The 20,546-nt window shown below is 41.2% G+C and overlaps 2 protein-coding genes across 2 annotated transcripts in view; both read right to left on the minus strand.

The window, feature by feature from the left end:
• Nucleotides 1-20,546, minus strand: part of LOC142152281 (N-acyl-phosphatidylethanolamine-hydrolyzing phospholipase D-like) — a 386,092-nt gene that overhangs the window by 232,595 nt on the left and 132,951 nt on the right. The window lies entirely within an intron of this gene.
• FBXL13 (F-box and leucine rich repeat protein 13) overlaps nucleotides 1-20,546 on the minus strand; it is a 189,170-nt gene that overhangs the window by 127,782 nt on the left and 40,842 nt on the right. The window contains exon 7 of the mRNA XM_075208743.1: nucleotides 9,824-9,928. Coding sequence (XP_075064844.1) covers nucleotides 9,824-9,928 — 105 coding nt within the window. The remainder of the gene's footprint in view (nucleotides 1-9,823; nucleotides 9,929-20,546) is intronic.

The following is a 20,546-nucleotide window of genomic DNA, read 5'->3' on the forward strand; positions in this document are numbered from 1 at the left end:
CCGAATTCCAGGCAAAAGGTCAAGGTCAGAAGAGAAGGTTCACAGGTCCAATAACAAGCAGGGGTCAAACACGGGTGGTCAAATCTAAGGTAGCAGGAACCTAAACGGATAGTACAAGCAGGCAGCAGGACTGAGGACAGAACGCTATTACCGGCAATGAGGCATCAGCCCTCATTGCCTTAAATGCAGCCCAGAGCCAATCACAAACAGAGCCACAGTTGCAGACTAATTGCCAGATACTAAAAGGCCAATCAGGGCTTAGCCCTGAATCTCACACCTGCATGCTAAAGACTGCCACAGGCTGAATCTAACTATTAGTCCCTAATGCGCAGGCGCGCCTGGCTGCAGCGACGCTGCCCGGCCGTTGCCTTTTCATGTAAAATTAATTTACGACTTCTGTAGCTCAATGTCCATGGTCTAAACAAAAGCTTTAAATAGAGCTTAGATTTTTACAAAACCGGTAAAATTCTAGAGCCTATAATAGCAATTATTCTAAAAATAAATCTAGAGGTACTTGTACTGTTATGAACCAACATGTCTCTTTTCAGGAAAGTGAAGTGTTGCAGGACCATGATGGCCACTTTACATTTGGAAAGGCACAATTTTTCAGAGATTCTATACATTTGCCAATATTTATCTTCATAATAAAAGCCATATGGCATTTCTGAGAACAATAATTGAAACAGTAGGAAAATGTATGGAAGGTATCTTCTAATCTGGAGGAGATTTCAGCTTTTCTAGACACTTACTCCGAAAAAACACATTTATTTTTTTTAAATCAGTAAAAAAAAAAAAAAAAAGTTACTAGATGCATGGCAAAATATTAATCATACTGTAAAACATATTATTTAGCCGAAAAAGCTTGTAACTCCTAAAAGACATTCAAACTCAGCAAGGCTTACACAAAACAGCATAAGCACAAGACAGTATCATTAAGTCGACGGAACATAGTAACAATCTTTGTAATCTACTGGGTGAGACGGCATCCCCGGATAGAGCACAGTTAACTAACTCCTACCTCCAGGAAATGTTTCCTAAACTTTCCTTGGTGCAAGCAAACCTATTGGATGCTATCTTCTTTTATGCTTATGTAGTTTTAACACCATGACCCCAAAGCACCCATTTACACGACAGGGTCTATTGGTTCATTGTGCTGTATTTCCCAATTTTTTTAACAATGCATCTGATTTTGTTTAATATATTCTTTGGGGCATATTCAATTGTCCGTGTTTTTTGCAAAAGTAACACGGCGTTAAAACTATTACCGTTATTACGGTACCTTTAACGCTGAAAGCCGGCGTTAAAGGTACCGTAATAACGCTAATTACGCGCACTATTACCATAATAATGGTAATAGTGCGCACGCCGCAAGTAACGCAGACAAATGAATATGCCCCTTTATGTAGCAATTTTCCAAAAAAAGTAACCAATTAAGAAGACAACATTAAATAGGACATGTGAGATAACATAATAATCATATTTTCCCTTTTGAACAACATGTCTGTCTACATGCCTTTGTCTTAACTATAGTCAAAAGGTGAAATCAAAATCACAACAGGAAGGGGTGGGCGGAAACAGAGAAGGTTGGAAAGGAAGGACAAAGGGGTCAGGGAAATAGGGGTTGGGATGATGGATAACTGGAAATATAACATAAAAGATTATGTTGCTGATGGGCTGGTAATAATGGTAGCACTGAGCGAGTGGCATAGACAATTGGGTTACAAGCTTTCACTTAGGAGATGGAAAACCATATTTGAATACATTGGAATAAAAACCACCTAGTGCTTCAATTGGACAGGGGGTTGTATTTTTTGTGATTTCTTCATTTTTGTTCTAACTACAATTGACTACAGTGGATCTAGAATGAGATCCTTGTGTGACACACAGAATTGGTCAAAGGATAATGCCACTATAAAAGGTAATCTTTGGAATAGATTTGGCAGGTGTCATTAACGTATCAAAAGACACAAAATTGTTTAAGCATTTCAAGCACTGCCACCAGACAACCTTCTTAAGGTTTACATTTGGAGGAAAAAGAGAAGTCATGATGGACATCTCCTACAGACACCAACACTAGCAATGTATGAGCCTCTGGGTGAGTTTTAGGTCCTTTGTAATAGCAACAATTGGATATAAAAATCCACAACTTTAAAGGAAATACCAGTAAGAAAGGACGGAGAGTGTTACAAATGAATAATTTCTGGAATAAATAGCAAGTGGACAGTGTTTTCTGTACTGCCTAATCATCCAACCATTGCTTTTTTCCCAGAATAAATGTGAAGGGTGGGTGGACACCAACTATGCAATGCCATTCTTTCAAATTGCCCACCCTGCTTAAAAAAATTGCAAGAAATTACAAAAATCATATGGCAAGTAGAACCTGAAAGTGAACAGCTTATTTAATTAAATAATGGAGACAGATGACTATTTAACAAAAAACAGTGATAGAAGAGATTTCATATTGCCGCATCTGGCATCCATAGAAAATCTATCACTGCTATTTATTATTAAAAGGTTGTCAGGCCAACTGAGCGATGATCCGCTCCCCGGTGACACTGACTGGCAGCGGTAAGCAGAGACTTACTGCTTCGCTGGCCAATCAGAGTCCCTTCTGTGCATGCATGACCCAGCATTGCCAGATCAAACATACACACTGCACTGCAAGCCTGGTCTCTAGTTAAGAATTGAAACATAATTTTATTTAATTAAATAAAGCATTTTTTCCTCGCTTGCTGCTGTAATCCAGATGGCGAATCCACTCAGTGGATTGCAGCAATACACGTGCCGCTGTGATCCTTCTTAAATAGGCTTCCCCATGCTTTGCAATGTTCAGTTCTTCAGCAAAACTGTGTGGCAGCGCTACGCAGAGACTTACCTCTTCACTGTCCAGTCAGGTTCACTTCTGTGCATGCGTGACCCGGGAAAAAATTAACAATTTTAAAATAATTTTAACTCGAAAAAATGCTTTATTTAATTAAACAAAGAAATGTTTTCCTCTATTGCTGCAGTAATCTTTGCATGGGGAAGTTACCACAAGAGGTGGTCGGCAAAGGCAATCACCAGTGATATCCGACAATAGCTATTGCCGGTTTCAGGGCTTGGTAAATAGGGAGAAGCCATGTCTCTGGTGAAAACACCCGTCTTTTTTCTCCCTATGAAAAACAGACCCCATAGTGTATTTGCGAGTTATTATTTCATATGCACATTTTATAATTATTATTCGTGTGAATCACTGTCTGCTGCAACATTTTGGAAGAAGCATTACAAAATTAACAAGGCCTGTAATTTGAGAATTAGAGTAAGTACAGTTTACTGCAGAGGATGCTAAACAATTACATGCAGTGCATATATAACAAGGAAGTTTTAACCTTTTTAACTTAAAAGTTCTACACTACTAAATAATCTTAAAACATAAACTAGTAATATATGTGTTTTGGTTAGATAAGTTTTAGTTTTAAATTACATTTATGAAATGATTTGAATCTAATGGGCTGTTGCCAAAGTAAGCGCCTACCCATATGACTCATCTATACCAAACGCATGTTCTTTATTAAATTAATGTTTCTATTAAACAATTCTAAGGAAGTTTTATATGCATGGTTAAAGTGAGGCACTTTATTATTGAAAGAATTGGCTAAACATTCATTGTAATTACCACACCATTCTGCTATACAAAGTTACTCACTCTTCAAGTGCATTTAATTAAATACTCCATAATCAAGAATAATTAGTCACTTTCGGGCTTTAACATAATATTTTAAGTTACAACATATTTATTTGGTGTATATTGTATCCTAATTGAACTGTAAAAGTAATTTTGTACCTAAGCTTTTAAAAAAATGATGAAAGATTAACGCCTGGTGATATGTTCGCTTCATCAATGTCAGAAGCTTTAATTATATTCATTGCTAAAATGGCAAAAGATCCACTTTATCCCCAATGCTATCGTTAGTTCTGCCTTTTATGTACAAATGTTAATTTCTCAAGTGGTTAATTCAGAATAAACTGGCTTTATGACTGGTAAATTTACCATCATTAATCTAATGTGCTTATATATGCCATTACAGATGCTGTGTGGAACTGGGGGATGAGTCACTGGTAACATCTTTAGATGGTGCAAAGGCTTACATTCCGTTGAGTGGGTCTACCTGTGAGAGGTATTGAAGTGTTTTGGATTTAGTCTAAATGTTGCCCAGTAGGTGAAATTGTTTCACTCTGTCCCTGCGGCCAGGATTTGCGAGAATGGATATATATCGCACCCGTTTGATCTAGGTAGGGCCACATGGTATGGCTGTCTGCTCTCAACAGCTCTTTTTGCCTTAGCAAGTAAATCCTTAGGCTATTGAATAAGGTCTAACCGTGATATAATGGGTTTTAGATTTGATAATTGCACCGATATTATTTCATTGTATACAGATAATCAGGGCTGCCGAGAGAGTGGGATACTATTTACCCGGGCCTGCCGGGCCCTCACTGCCGACTGTTTTTCTTTTAAAACTATTATTTTTATTTCTTCTTCTTTTTTTTTTTCTACGGGGCCGGGGAGGGGGTTTATGGTGAGTGGGCGGAATGGGGTGGGGAAGCAGGATACTAAAAAACAAATATACTCTCATGATTGCGCCGCCGGCGTCCCTCCTCCTTCCCCGCTGCTCCATTTGCACTGAATGTCGGGTGTGACGTCATCAGTGAGGAGCGGCACAGAGAGGACCCAGAAGACAGAAGACAAAAGAAGAAGAGAAGAGATGAAGAAGCCAATACAAAGGTAAGTAAAGGAACGGAGGCAAGGGGAGGAAGACAAAGGCACTGAGTGATGAAGGAGATGGGAATGGGGGGCAGGATGGCACAGTGATGAAGGAGAGGGGGGGCAGCATGGCACAGTGATGAAGGAGAGGGGGGGAGCAGCATTGCACAGTGATGAAGGAGAGGGGGGAGGTAGGATGGCACAGTGATGGAGAGGGGGGAGGCAGGATGGCACAGTGATAAACGAGGGGGAGCAGCATGGCACAGTGATGAAGGAGGGGGGGCAGCATGGCACAGTGATGAAGGAGGGGGGGAGGCAGGATGGCACAGTGTAATGAAGGGGGGGCAGCATGACACAGTGATGATGGAGAGGGGGGCAGGATAGCACAGTGATGAAGGCGAGGGGGCAGGATGGCATAGTGTGATGAAGGGGGGGCAGTATGGCACAGAGTGATCAAGAGAGGGAGCTGCATGGCACAGTGTGATTAAGAGGGGGAGCAGCATGGCACAGTGTGATGAAGGGGTGGAACAGCATGGCACAGTTTGCTAAAGGGGGGCCAGGTGAAGGGGGGGAAAGGAGCATGAAGAACGCAGTGTGATAATAAGCGGTGATGATGAAGGGGCGCAATAATGTGTGTGTGATGGCACACGGGGGTTGAGGTAATATGTGTGTGATGGTACAGGGGACTTGTGTTAATGTGTGTGTGTGATGGCACAGGGGGCTTGTGGTAATGTGTGTATGTGATGGCACAGGGGGCTTGTGGTAATGTGTGTGTGCGATGGCACAGGGGGCTTGTGGTAATGTAATGTGAGGTAGGTGGTGGCTAATTAATGGGTGCAATTTTGTTTGTGGGGTGATTTAATTTGTTTTTGATTTGTTTGTGGGGCAATTTAATATTGGGGACTATTAATTTAAGATGGGTTGGTTTAGGGGCTATTGAATGTGGGGGTGAGTTTGGGGAGAAGGAGGTCTCTTTATTAAATGTGGCTATGAATTATTTAATGGCAGTGATGGTTGCAGGAAATAGGTATATATATGAAATATAAATACTATTAATTTATTGCTGTCCTGTTTGCATTGAGGGAAATAGGTTTATTTATTAAATGGGAATATTATTTTAATGTTGGGGCAGGAGGAAGGTCTAATTACTCGTGGGTGCTACTGATTTAACTCTGGGGCTGGTTGGAATTCACTAAATGTACCCATTTTTTTTTTCAAATAGGGCCCCCAACATTCCAGGATCTAGACAAGCCGCTACTAAAGAAAACTGCAGCCACAGGTGTTGAAAGTGACAAGAACAGGTAGGGGAGAGCAGGACAGTCTGTGAAATGTTGTGATTCTAGTGGGACAGAAATGAGTGTTCTGCCAAATGTAAGGGACAGGCCAAGACTGTGAACTCTTTATGTACACAATGTCGGCAGCACAATGGCTTAGTGGCTAGCACTTCTGCCTCACAGCACTGGGGTCATGAGTTTGATTCCCAACGATGGCCTTATCTGTGTGGAGTTTGTATATTCTCCCTGTGTTTGCGTGGGTTTCCTCCGGGTGCTCCGGTTTCCTCCCACACTCCAAAAACATACTGGTAGGTTAATTGGCTGCTATTAAATTGCCCTTAGTCTCTCTTGGTCTTTGTGTGTGTGTAAGTTAGTGGATTTAGATTGCAAGCTCGAATGGGGCAGGGACTGATGTAAATAAGTTCTCTGTACAGCACTGCGAAATTAGTGGTGCTATATAAATAGATGATGATGATGATGATACTACACTACGGTGCTAGATGTCCTGAAAGTCAGGAGTGCTGCAACATATGTCACGCTCCGGTGAGCGGGCACTGCACCCTTGTGCCCAGGTTTTCTTTCTGTAGAAGGGTGGCCTAGCGGTTTTTACCGGCTAGCTACTTCCCAATGATGCATAGCCACGCCCCCAATTGTATGAACACACCCATTACGACTTTTGCGCCGCCACAAAATTATTTACATGCTCAACTATAAGGGGGGCCCCATGAAGTTGTTGCGCCAAGGCCCTGAATTCCTCTTGGCAGACCTGCAGATAATATACTACTTCACACAGATCTAGAATTAACTTGATGGGAGTGTGCTGCATATCGTTAAAGGTTGTCATGTCAGAATGCTAATGAAACATAATTTCTCTTGTGTTATCACAAGACAGCTAGACTGGAGCAAACTGATGTTTATATTTATATATATTTTATTTATACTAGATACAAAAATAATTTTTGCTTCTGCACCAATTAATTTTGAGGTTGTTTGCTTAGAACTGAAGCCATTATTCTATGTAGGTTTACATTATGCAGGAAGCACATTAGCTGAATGACTGATTAATTTTATCTACATAACTTCAGTAGATATATACTGCCGGTCAATAGCTGTACTATGATAAGACTTTGGAAGACTACAGTACACTGACTTAGGTCTTCAATGAAAAATCCTCTATATTTCTGGTCTTCTTTTCCTTCTTCCTCTGTATTTCCAGGACTAGAAAGACAAGTATGTATTATTATCAGATATCCTATTCATCTTGATCCTGCTGTCCATCCTTCAACCAACTGTCCAAGGCAGAAATTCCGGTACCCGCTAGGCTAATGGCACAAATCATTCCATCTAACGCTGCAGTTAAAGCAAAACTAAACATACAAAGAGTCATTACAAAAATACACAAACACAGCTTCAGCAGTGCAAATCCTGTCTTAGCCTGTTTTCACTACAGCACAAGATATTATGGATTTTACACGTGACAATAACTGTGTTTGTGTGTGAAATATTTAGCATATTTTGTATGGAGGAGGCAAAAAATGAGGCGTTATGTACTAGTGTACCCACATGTAAAAATAGGATTAAAACGTTCCCTGTCTATTCCACACACTAATTTTGCCTTAACAATTATGCCACCACCAAGGATTTTTGTGAAGAGCTGACACTCTTACTAAGGAAGCCTTTGGTTCTCCCTTTAAACTAATCTATCACTATTTACTTTCAGTTATCATACACCAAATGATCTGTTCTATTTCAACTATGTAGTGTTCTAAAGCCAAGCTAAGTCTGACATGTGAATTCATAAATACAGAGACCTGAACTTACTAAGTATAAAGTAATATGGAAAATAAAGCCACAATGCTTAACATAAAAACAAGTAACACAATGACATATAAGGTATAATACAATAGTTTCTTGTAAAAAAAATAAAAAAGGGAATAAAACAACAGAAATGATAACTGATCAGTTTCTGTCTTGCTGGGAGAGCATGAAATAAAAGGACACTTCTCAATATCATATTGACTCCCAAAAAAGTTACACATTTCTTAGAGTTACAAGACATTGTAAACATGCTGCCATTACCTACAGCCCTCCGTCCACTGTGATGTCAAAACTAGAAATTCTGTGTAAATGCAAATTAGTTGTTTATGACCTTTGTTCAAACACCTTTCAAGTCAGGTTTTCATTACCCTGACCTAACATCTCAACGGAATGTCCTACAAAGATGATTTTACCTCCAAACAACAAGTCATAAGTTGTCCTTCATTTCATTCATATCAAACATGACTCCTGCAGATATGATATTTGAGAACATATGATATGACATTTTCCTGTGTCCTTATTTCCCTTTGTTTACTTATCCCAGCTGCTCTGGGATAAGTGCATTCGAGGCCAGATATAATTTGAATGAATAAACCACCAAGGGGTAAATGTATCAAGCTGAGAGTTTTCAGCGGGTTTGAAAAGTAGAGATGTTGCCTATAGCAATCTGATACTAAATATCATTTTGTAGAATGCACTAAATAAATGATAGCTAGAATTTGATTGGTTGCTATAGACAACATCTCCACTTTTCAAACAATCTGGAAACTCTCAGCTTGATATATTTACCCCAAGTCTCAGCAAATTTCTATTGATGACTAGAAAAAAAGTGTTGTGGTCCTGGATATGTGGTATAACTACATGGACTTGGCCCTGGTGCGGAACACAGATTGGCTTAGATATTCCACAGACAAATTCTTGGTTGCTTCAGATTAAAGTTTTGCAAAGTTAAAGTTGTGTGTGGGCCCTTGTGTTCCAGAAACCTCATACACCATATCTCAAGGCATTGCCAATGATTCACATAACACTTCTGTTACTCCAATGTTTTTACTGATGCTGTCTGATACATAGTTTGGGTATTGGTTTGCACTGAAGCAATTTATAGTCTTCAAGTTAACAAGAGATGGCAAATTGGCTACCTTAAATGAACTAAAAACAAGTGTAAATAGCCCTCTCTATAGATAATATTAGGCACTGAATTAATGCCCTCTCTAATTAAACTATATCTATTCAGAGGGTTTAGATCTTTTTAAATATAGGATATGGAATCGGGAGTGACTGTAGGATTACTATATTTCTATATAGAATATATTTTCCTCAGATACCATGAGTCAAGTTTCATATTCAAGAAATAAACTTTATTTGCTATCTGACAGAAAAACAAACAATGGTCCAAAATCTTTATTGTCACACAAAAGGCCTATATATCCATACAAATCTAAGATACTAATTAATTCACCAGATGGTACTACACCCCAGAACTCCTACACAAGATGTACCCCACAGTTTCGACTCCGTGTTGACAAAGTGAAAACCTTATTGGCAAGAGGTTCTATCACATATATCATAAGTTATAGGTTTTCAAGTTCCCCATAATCTCATATTTGTACTGATACATCAGAATAACCTGAAAAAGGAGCATACAAACGATCCCTATTGAAACACCTACTGAACAGATGGAGGACCTAACAGTTCCTGCCCAGAGCAGATGGTCCTCATTCTTCACAACTTGTTTTACATGGTTGGAATTCCAAGAGTCTGCATGTAAAATAGCTTCATAATTTGACATGTAAATAATTCCCATTCATGTATGTGAATGCCCAGTGTTCCTATCCTCCCTATTCTCTTTAGCGGTGTCTCTTCTCTCTCATTTATACACTGAAGAACAGCAAAGCAAAAGCAGCTATGATACACTGACAGAGGTAAATTAGATAACAGTTCTCCATTCTAGTAGAATGTGAGTAGTGAAATGTTAGACAGAGTACCATACCTTAAGAACAGCCCTTAGTGGCAATTGTGACACATCATCTTCACTTTCTCTCATTGTAGAAGTATTAACGTTTCCAAAATCATCTATGTCTCCTCTTTCCAAAAGCTTGTAAAAAACAAGATGTAAAGAATTAACAGAGAATAACTTTAAGTACATCTACCAGCTCTCAGTAAATGCTACTTATTCGTTAACATAGCAAGGATTACATTATAATCTAGACCAGTGGCAGGTAGCCTGTTGTGGAACTACAAAAACAAGCTGCTGTTGTAGAATACTGCAGAGATATAGGCTGTTAACTACTGATCTAAAGTACATTCCAAGTACTACAACAACATAGATTCTAAAGAGAAGTCTTTGAGGTGACATTCAAGTTATGTTTAATAAATTGTTGCATTTTGTCTTCTATTTTATCAAATTAGATGTGGTCTGTATTTCAAAGATAGAGAGGTCTAATGCTTCTAATGTCAGTGCTCTCAAGTTCATTCCTTGGTAGCAACTTCCAGACCAGTCTTTAGGATAGTTCTACTTAAGCAAAAATGTGTTCATGTCTAACTCAGCGATTATGTGTTTAAAGCAGTGAGAGGATTACAATTTGCCCTGTGCCTGACCACCTCTGAGAACTAAGTCAAATAAAACACTGTTTGTATTACCATAAGTACACAAATGTGCTGTCATGTTAAGAAACATTTTGTTAATGATGAAGGCCATTCAAGCTGGAATCTTGGATACATAAGAAATCATTAAAGAATGAGTTTCAAATGATGTATTTCACTATACTACTGTGTCCAAGAAAATCAAACTAAATTTATCTTTGTGTCTGTGCGTGTTTCTTTGTCTAAAATCTTGGAACAATCCTTGTTTCTTTAAACATCAAAATAACTTGAGTGCTTAGGATCTTCTAAACACAATACATTTTTTATTGTGTCTACATTAAAAAAATTTTTTTTAGTTAGGACTGTAAAACTTTCATCAGGCTTTGCTGCTAGAATTGTCATTGCTCAGAGTTGTGAGCTTCAATGACAGAGGAGTAATGATCTGCAGATCTTGTCATGTCAGGAGGTGAGCACTTTACTGCTGTCCCATCAAGTGCAACTACCAACCCTAACAATATCCACATCACAGCACAATACAGGAAAACACTTTTTAAATAAGGAACAATTGTCTCAGGGTTCATTCTAATTCTCCTGGATCTCTCTGCTGTATTTGACACTGTTAACCACTCTCTTCTCACACAAACACTACAATCCCTAGGCCTTCAAGACACTGTCCTATCCTTGTTCTCATCCTACCTATCTAATCGCTCTTTCAGTGTTAATTTCTCTGGATCCACCTCTGCTCAGCTTCCTCTATCAGTTGGAGTACCACAAAACTCAGTCCTAGGCCCTCTGCTATTCTCTATCTACACCACTTCTCTTGGAAAACTAATAAGCTCCTTTGGATTTCTGTATCATCTCTATGCAGATAATACACAATTTTATCTGACGTCTCCTGATCTCTCACCATCTGCGTTGCCTTGTGTTACTTACTGTCGTTCTATCATTTCATCTTGGATGTACTCTCGCCAATTAAAACTCAATCTTTTAAAAATAAAGTTAATAATATTCCCACCTGCCAACAGTAGATTCCTGCCTGCCATTTCTATTGATAACATGACCATAAATCCCACCCCGCAAGCTCGCTGTCTAGGTAGAATCCTAGATTAACGACAATTCTTTGTTCGCCACATCAACTCTATATTTATATCATGTTACATACATCTAAAAAGTATTTTCAGAATACGTACATATCTCACACAAGACACTGCAAAAACTTTAATTCATGCACTCATCATCTCTTGCATCAACTGTTGCAATTCCCTCCTTACTGGTGTTCCCTAAAGCAGATTTTCATTCCTACAATCTATTTTGCACGCAGCGGCTAGATTGATTTTCCTTGCAAATCATTCTTCCTCTGCTGAGCCACTCTGTCAGTCTCTACATTGGCTGCCTGTTTTTCAACGAATCCAATATAAAAGTCTTCTACTAACATACAAGGCCGTCAACAAAATTGCACCAACATACATCTCCTCACTTGTTTCAAAACATCTCCCATCTCGACACCTCCATTCTGCACAAGATCTGCATCTTTCTTCCACTCTCATCACATGCTCCCATTCCTGCTTACAGGACTTTTTTGGGGGCTGCACCCACTTTGTGGAATTCCCTCCCTCGCACAATAAGACTTTCCTCTAGTCTTCAAACCTTCAAGCATTCTCTGAAAACCCACCTCTTCAGGGTTTTCCTCAACCACCCTCTTAACCTCACTAGGCTACCCTTTTACCCTTTACACCAGTGGTCCTCAAACTTTCTCAGTTCGAGGCACCCTTAGGGTCGCCATAATTTTTTCAAGGCACCCTTAATCCAAAACAATTACAGAGCAGTCCCGTTTTCTAAGTAGTTGGGTCAAAATAATGTAATAAATATTTAGGTCAGGACAGAAATACTTAAGTTGTTTGCAAAATAATACATATACAGTAAATCCAAGGGAAAATAATATTTTTATATATTTTTTCATTTATATTTCTGTTAAAGAACAATTTACAGCACTCATTAACAGGAATAAGATCAAACATAATTAAAGATGTTCACTGACCCCCGTGTTTTGGTTTTGGATCTGGAAGAACTTTGTGTCTTAGTTTTGGGTTTGGCAAAACAGCCCTCGCGTGTTTTGGTTTTGGAACACTGCTACCCCTCCTGTTTCTGTATGAGCAATTGCACTGAGCAATGGCACTGGAGATTGGAGAGTGACAAGAACACTGCTACCCCTGTTTCTGTGTGAGCAATGGCACCGAGCAATGTCACTAGAGAATGGAGAGTGACAAGAACACTGTTACCCCTGTTTCTGTGTGAGCAATGGCACTGAGCAATGTCACTAGAGAATGGAGAGTGACCAGGGTTAGACTGGGCCACCGGGGGGCCGGGCTATCGCCCGGTAGGTCCCAACCCGGATGACTCCCCTCTTCGTTGGAGGGGGGAGCGGGTAACTTTAAAAAAATAAAATAAAAATACTCACGTGAATGCGGCGCTCCCTGACTCCTCTCTGCTCCGTACGCACTGAATGCCGAGTGTGACATCATCACGCCGGTGAGGAGAGGCGTGGAGATGAGTCAGCAAGAAGAGAGAAGACAGAAGACAGAATGGCAAAGGCAGCATGGCAAAGAGTGAGAAGAGGCAAAGGCAGCATGGCAGAGAGTGAAAGGGGGCCAAAGCAGTATGGCAGAGTGTGAAGGGGGGGCAAAGCAGTAAGGCAGAGTGTGAAGGGGGGCCAAAGCAGCATGGCACAGGGTGATGAAGGGGTGCCAGGAGAAGGGGGGAGCAAAAGCAGCATGGAGGGCGCAGTGTGATAAAAAGGGGGCACAGCATGGTGATGAAGGGGCACAGTAATGTGTTTGTGTTGGCACAGCGGGCTTGAGGCAATGTAATGTGTGTGTGGTAGGTGGTGGCTAAGTAATGGGTGCTATTTTGTTTGTGGGGTGTTGGTGGGGCAATTTAATTTTATAGTGGGGACTATTAATTTAAGATGGGGTGGTTTGGCGGCTATTAATTGAATGCGGGGCTGATTTTGAAAGGCATGAGGTCTATTTATTAAATGTGAATATGAATTATTTAATGGCAGTGATGGTTGCGGGAAATAGGTACATTTATTATATTTCTTGACAAAGTCCCCAGTGGATGAAACGCATTGAACTGACTGCATCTTTTTGACCTATCCAGCACATCATAGTAACAGTAACCACCGCCGAGAGAAGCTGCACAAACATCGTCGCAAACATCCAGGAGATGTGTGCGCTGCTAAGCTCTGGAGGAACAACCTGGACACATCACCTCCTGGCCTCATGGAGACATCGAGAGGTAGGGTAAGCGGTAGTGAGGTTGAGCTAGAGGTTTACTGGACACACGTGCTGGACTGCTCACAATTGCAAAGGAGTGTAAACATTGCCACTTTTGATCTATGTTTTTCTTTCCTTTGTTTGTCATTATACCAGCATCTATTTGCGCTCCTTTTTCTGCCTTTATCTTTTACATTTATTATACGTAAATGCTATTAATTTATTGCTGGGGGAAGGGAAATAGGTTTATTTATTAAATGGGAATACTATTACTTTAATGTTGGTGTTGGAGGAAGGCCTAAGTATTAATGGTGAGTCCTATTGATTTAATGCCGCTGCCGATTGGAATTTTCTAAATGTACCCATTTTCCCCCCCAAATAGGGCTCCCAACATTCCAGGATCCAGACTGGGCATGTGCCGTTCTGTCTTTTGACAACTCCCATTCATTTCCATTGGCAGATGCCCCCTATTGGTTATACTATTCAAGACACCTCCTTTTCCCTATTGATTGCCAGTTCTTTGAGTCTCTCCTAGTGTGTGGATGTTAATTCTGGCTGTTTGCTGTGACAGCTATTTCCATGCCTCCAGTCTGTTTGTACCTGAAGCGTTTACCTGGCGGGAGTTTCGCCTTCTCTGCTACACTAATATTGTGTACTCTGTTCTATCTGGATTGCTGCTGCAAACACTGTACCCCTCCTGAACCTGCCTCAGTGCTCCAAAGCACATCTGGACCCAAGTGTACATCGAGCCGCAGATCCATAATCATCGCCAGTACCTGTATTGCCTTATAAATAGTACGTGTATCCCTGCCGTGAACGCTGTACTCGTCCTGATCCAGCCTCAGTGCTCCCAAATACATTATTGTAATGAGTAAGCAAAACCAAAGACTCCAAGCATATCTGGACCTAAGTGTACATTTAGCCACAGATCCATATCTCAGCCAGTACTTGTATTATCTATTGAATCCCACCTGGACAACTACTACTATCACAATTCTCCTACCAATACTGCGCGGCCGTCCGCCATCCTGTCGCACTGGGCATGCGCAGGTCCCTTTAACAACTACACCTGACCACTAATGTGATTGATGGATCAATCACCCCTCCCTACTTAAGGCACCTGCAGCCTTAGGTAGTTTCCTGATCTTGAAGTCTCACTCCCAGTGAACTTCTATAGGTGTGTGCAGTTTCCAAACTGCTTACAGCTCTACTCCTGTGTGCAGTTTCCAAACTGCTTCCAGCTCTACTCCTGTGTGCAGTTTCCAAACTGCTTCCAGCTCTACTCCTGTGTGCAGTTTCCAAACTGCTTCCAGCTCTACTCCTGCGTGCAGTTTCCAAACTGCTTCCAGCTCTACTCGTGTGTACAGTTTCCAAACTGCTTCTAGCTCTACTCGTGCTTCAGCTTCCACGCTGCTCCCTGCCCCACTCAGCGGCCGTTCCCATACCGCTACAGCGCTTCACTTCTCAGCTGATTCCGGATCTACACAACTGGGTATGCTCTACTGACTATTGCTCGCATACCAGTTGTATCCATTGTTGTTTGCTGCACAGAAATACCCATATAGACTGTGTTACTGCATTGCTTCATTAAGGACAAGCTTTCACTCAAGCTACGATATCTCCTCACGCTACTACTTAGCGTTATTGTGCATATCTGCTGTGACCAGCTTCTCCTCCCTGCAAGGCATCTACTCCATACAGACTATTCATTGTGCCTTCCATCTCTGCCTCACAAGACATTGCCCTACTCGCGCTGTTTCCATACAGCCACAGTTTGCCTTTCAACTTCACTCTCCTGCACCTGGACAAGTCCTCATTCCTTCTCACAGCAGTGGTACAACTTGCTGCACGCAAACCACTGACTTCCCTGCTACCTACCCGCCCCTGGACAAGTCCTCCTATCACAGCGGTGGTACAACTTGCTATACGCAGACCACTGACTCTCCTATTACCTACCTACACCTGGACCAGACTCCTCACCATAGCGGTGGTACAACTTGCTGAACGCAGACCACCGACTACCCTGCTTCCTACCTGCACCAGTACTATTCTTCCCATCACTGCAGTGGTACAACTTGCTGTACGCAGACCACTGACTCCTCCTCTAACTACCATCACCTATCCACGTCCACTCCTCGTGTCTACATTATCTTCAGCCTCCGGTTTACTGCTCCAAATCGCTGACTTTCCTCTAACCATAGCTGCAAGTCGCTGACTTCCTCAGACTATCTCTACTCTCCTGCTGTTGTGTCGCTCCAATCATTCACCTGCCTGCTTTGAAGTGCGTGCCATAACCCCGCCTCTCTAGCAGAGTTCCATCTGGTGAAACTCGGGTAAGCAACTCCTAGTGCCCGTGACACATACATCTTATTCCTGTTGTCCTACTCAGAGCATTATCTTCTCTACCTTAATCTCTCCACTAGATCTCGCTTAACACCTACCAGGGGGGCTGTGACATGTGGCACGAAAGCAGCCTAGTCCATATCCAGGGCCACCTTAACAACTTTATGGGCCCCCGGGCAATGCAGTGTACCGGGCCCCTAAAAAAAAAAAAAATATATATATATACATATATACATATATATATATATATATATACATATATATATATAAATAGTGTGTGTGTGTGTGTGTGTGTGTAAAAAAAATATATATGTATGTAAAAAAAAACGTGATTATATATATAATCACTTCTTTTTTTACACATATCTATATATATATATATATATATATATATATAGAGGGGCCCCCTTAACTTACCTTAAGTCCGATCCCCTTCTTTTTTTCGCGCCGCTGAGTCTCTTCTGCCCTCTTCCGTGCTGTGGTTGCAGTGAATGCTGGGCGTGACATCACGCCCAGCATTCACTTCGAGTACAGCACGGAAGAGGGGACCAGGGAGGGAGCCAGTTCACCGCTGATGTGACCGCAAGGTAAGTATTTAAAAGTATTTAGGATTCGGACGGGCCCCCCTTGCCTGCAGGGCCCCCGGACACCTGCCCATCGTGCCCAATGGAAGAGACGGCCCTGTCCATATCCCCTTGTGGGGGTCACTGGTGAAAACCTTTCGTGTCGTTTGACTCCGCGCCTCCTGGGAGGTAGTGCCAAGTTAGGCAGGTCTAAAGGGTCCTACCTAATTCCAGATTTGTGACAATTACCCAGCATTGTTTTATTACCATTTGTTCACCCTTTCCTCTTCTTGGTTGGCACCAATATCGTCATCCATGCACTTGTCATCTCCTGCCTTGATTATTGCAATCTTCTCTGGCCTGCCTGACAAATTTCTGTTCCCCTCTGAGATCTGTGCTGAAAGCTGCATTGCAACTAATCTTCCACTCCCAATGTTCCTTTCTGTTATGCCTCTCTCACAATTCTAGCAGATATAGTGGATTCACTTTCGCCAACCTGGATTAGCGCTGGCAGTTACAGAGTCGTAGAGTCTATTGAACCACTGGTTTTCACCACGGATCTTAGCAAGGAAGTATGGGTTTTGCTGTAGGTAAGTTCGCAGGTGGCAACCCTCTGCGCTGCTTCCAGGCAAGACAAGCTGGTCTCAAAGTGCCAAAGACTGGTCAACATAGCCGGGACTGGTACACAAACAAATTATCAGAACAAGCCGGATCAGCAACAATCAGGAATATACAGTACCAAACGACAGGCAGAAGAGGAGTCAGGAGCAGTCTGGGTGAGAATACACAGGAATCAGCCACAATATGCACAGGAACACTAATGTAAAAGTATGGAGTCTAATACTCAAAAGCAAATGCCTGTGCACTGAGCGGGTTTAAATAGCTGGGCTGAGGAGTAGGGCGGATCTCAGGACAGAACACAAGATTACAGGTTCAAAGCTATTAAAGGGCTATGTGCCTTCCGTTGTACAAAGTATTACTATTAGGGCACAAGGTTCTGCTTCTGAAGCGAAGGGATGAGTAGAGGGAGCGTGCCGGACAGTGGGTTTGAAAAGTAACTGTCGGACTTTGGTGACAGCCTCTCTTTAAGACCCTCCATTTAAGTACAAGGTAAGTGAATGAGACTTTTTATGTTTATGGCCTGCAATATAGCAACATTGGTTTAACCCAAAACAGACACCTGTCTCTATTGGTTTGTCATAATAGCTCCTCACATATTTTATCTGTATTGTAATGGTCTCTGAGTTGATCCATAGCAAATTTTGTGCTTTTAGATTAAAAAGACAACTCATGGTACAAATCCAAACACATACAGGGTGCCACAATACGGTGACATTGTGTTACGATCCTGGTGTGGATACTCTAAGAACCCCAGAACCATCTTGCAGAGGTCTACACCTATAGCAGCCAATGTTCTTATAGAGCACAAGTTGCTCACCAATACTTGGGTGCCCCCAGGTGATAAGCTCTAGGTGGTGCAGGCTTAGGTTGACAAGTATCGTGCAGTTAGGATGTGACACGGGGAGGCTCGAGGAGAACAAGCACCAGTGTCTAACAAAAGTGCAGAAATAATGTTGCACAACATAAATCAATCTAAATTCAAAGTTCAAATACAGTCCAGAGTTTGTGGCAGGAAAATTTCAAGCAAAGTCAAAATGCAATCTAAAGGTCGGGAGAAAGCAGAGTACGTACAAAATCCAAAATTCCAGGCCAAGGTCAAAAACCAAAACTTTCAAACAGAGAACTAAATAGACAAGCACAAACTAGTAGAGATAAACTACAACCAACACAGGAAACAGGAAAAGGAAGCACAGATATCCAAAAGCAGCAGCCTAATTGAATGATAGCTGTGTCTAAGTTGCAATAAGAGAACATATTTAAACAGCAGATTACAACAAGGCTGTGCCCAGGGCAGGCAGTAAGCGGGGTAAGCAAGGCAGGGGGCCCCAAGCCTGAGAGGCACTCCCCTCTGCCCGACATCCCCACAGGCACAAAAACAAAAACAAAAAAAAACATCTATGCAGTTACACCCGTCCCCCTCCTCCCTGCTCCGTTTGCACTGACTGTCGGATGTGACATCATCACGTCTGACATTTTCAATGAGGAGCAGCACAAAGAGGAACCACAAGCTTGAATAAAGAGAGAAGAGAAAGAGAAGAAAACAGAAGAAAGAAAGTCATAGAAAGGTAAGGAACGGAAGGGCACAGTGTGATGATGAAAGGGCAGTGTGATAAAGATGGCACCATGGCACTGTGTGATAAAGCGAAAAATGATGAAGGGGAAACTGTGATGGAGGAGCAAAAAGAATAATGAAGGGCACAGTGTGATGCTGAAGGGGCACAGTGAGATCATAAGGGGGCACAGTGTGATGAAGGAAGGGTCACTGTGATGAAAGAGGGAGCTCAACCAAACTAATTTGCCAAAAATGTAAAATTTTATTACAAAGAATACATATTCTTCATTTATATTATTCATATAGCAATTCATGTTTCTGCTTAATGAATTTATTTATTTGTATTACTCTCTTTATTAAAGTTTATTATATGATTTGCATTAAAGAAAAAGCATTATTGAATGAACAAATAATTTATGAAAGAGGAGGGTGCAAATGTATTTTTTGCAGGGGGAGCAGGACATGCTAGCACAGGCCCTGACTGCGTGCAGTGATGAAACTACCTGATCACCAAGGAAGCAATCAGAAAATACACTACTAGTGCGACTGAGGCTCCTAACCATTGCACGGACTTATGACACAGTCTCTGCTGGATCCTAACACATGGGAGGACGGACAGCCCAACAAAGGAACCGTAGTAGCTGCACTCTTTACTTTCCTAAAACTAAAAGTTTCCAGAAAGTGGTGGGACGACCAGTCGCAGGTTAATCAATTTTCCCTGAAATGTATAGGTTCAGAAACAAAGGTGCTATTGTATTTTCTATATTTTGGCTGTTAACAAGAAACAACTTTATAGAGTCAGATGGAACTACCATAGGTGCTGGGCACTATCACTTAGGCAATACCCAGCACTAATTTTACAGTCATCGTCTGGACCCAAACTGAATACAACAGTTTCATGTTACAACCCAGGTTGTTGCTGACTGCGGAGGTCCAGTGAGAAACATCCATTTAATATTTCACCTAAAAATTCATATTTTGTCCATTTGTAAATACAGGTTAAACTGTTGTAAATATCTTGTTTCTCTTCTTGGCAATCAGAACCATTCTACAGACGCTCTCAAAGAAAAACCTGTCTTCAATATTAAAAAAAATATATTTAAATCAAATGCATAATAACATGCCATTCACTACAAAATGTGATTGTTATGCAGGATATATATATTCCAGTCTAGGAAGCACCTTAAAAGTTGTTGGTCCAGGACAAATTTCCATCTCTTTCCTGCTCTAAAACTACTTGTATGGGTGACCAGAGAAGAGAACTGGACAGGGAAAAATAACGAGTAGAAAAAAAGTGCCTGAAAAGGCAGCAAAAAGGAAAAGTAAGAAAAAAACATAAAATTCAAATGAATTTCAGATGTTATTCATTGTAAGCACCAAAAACAGCAAAATTAATATTTATAGTAAAACATGGCAAACATTTTAAATGACCGTTGAGGAAATGTTATATTGGATCAATATGCAAAGAAGGACATTTTTAAATACTGTGCAACAGACCACAGAGCAAGGGCAGCATTTCAAAGAATATTTATTTATTAACTGTCACACAAGGCCACACTGCCTTCCTCTGGGGAATTGTGACTGGTTAAGGTTCTGAAACACTGAGAACAATTATGTAATAATCCTTCTTGAAATTATGAAGTCATAACTCCTAAGTGTGCACTTTAATCCCTTGTGGTAGACCACGGAATTCCAGAATAAGCAATGTGTCCAGGCTGTCACTGAATCACAGAGATGGTAGGGATAGCTGAGGACATTATTAGGAGGTTTCATCTG

The sequence above is a fragment of the Mixophyes fleayi genome, chromosome 4 (genome assembly GCF_038048845.1).
Source record: "Mixophyes fleayi isolate aMixFle1 chromosome 4, aMixFle1.hap1, whole genome shotgun sequence".
NCBI lineage: Eukaryota > Metazoa > Chordata > Amphibia > Anura > Limnodynastidae > Mixophyes > Mixophyes fleayi.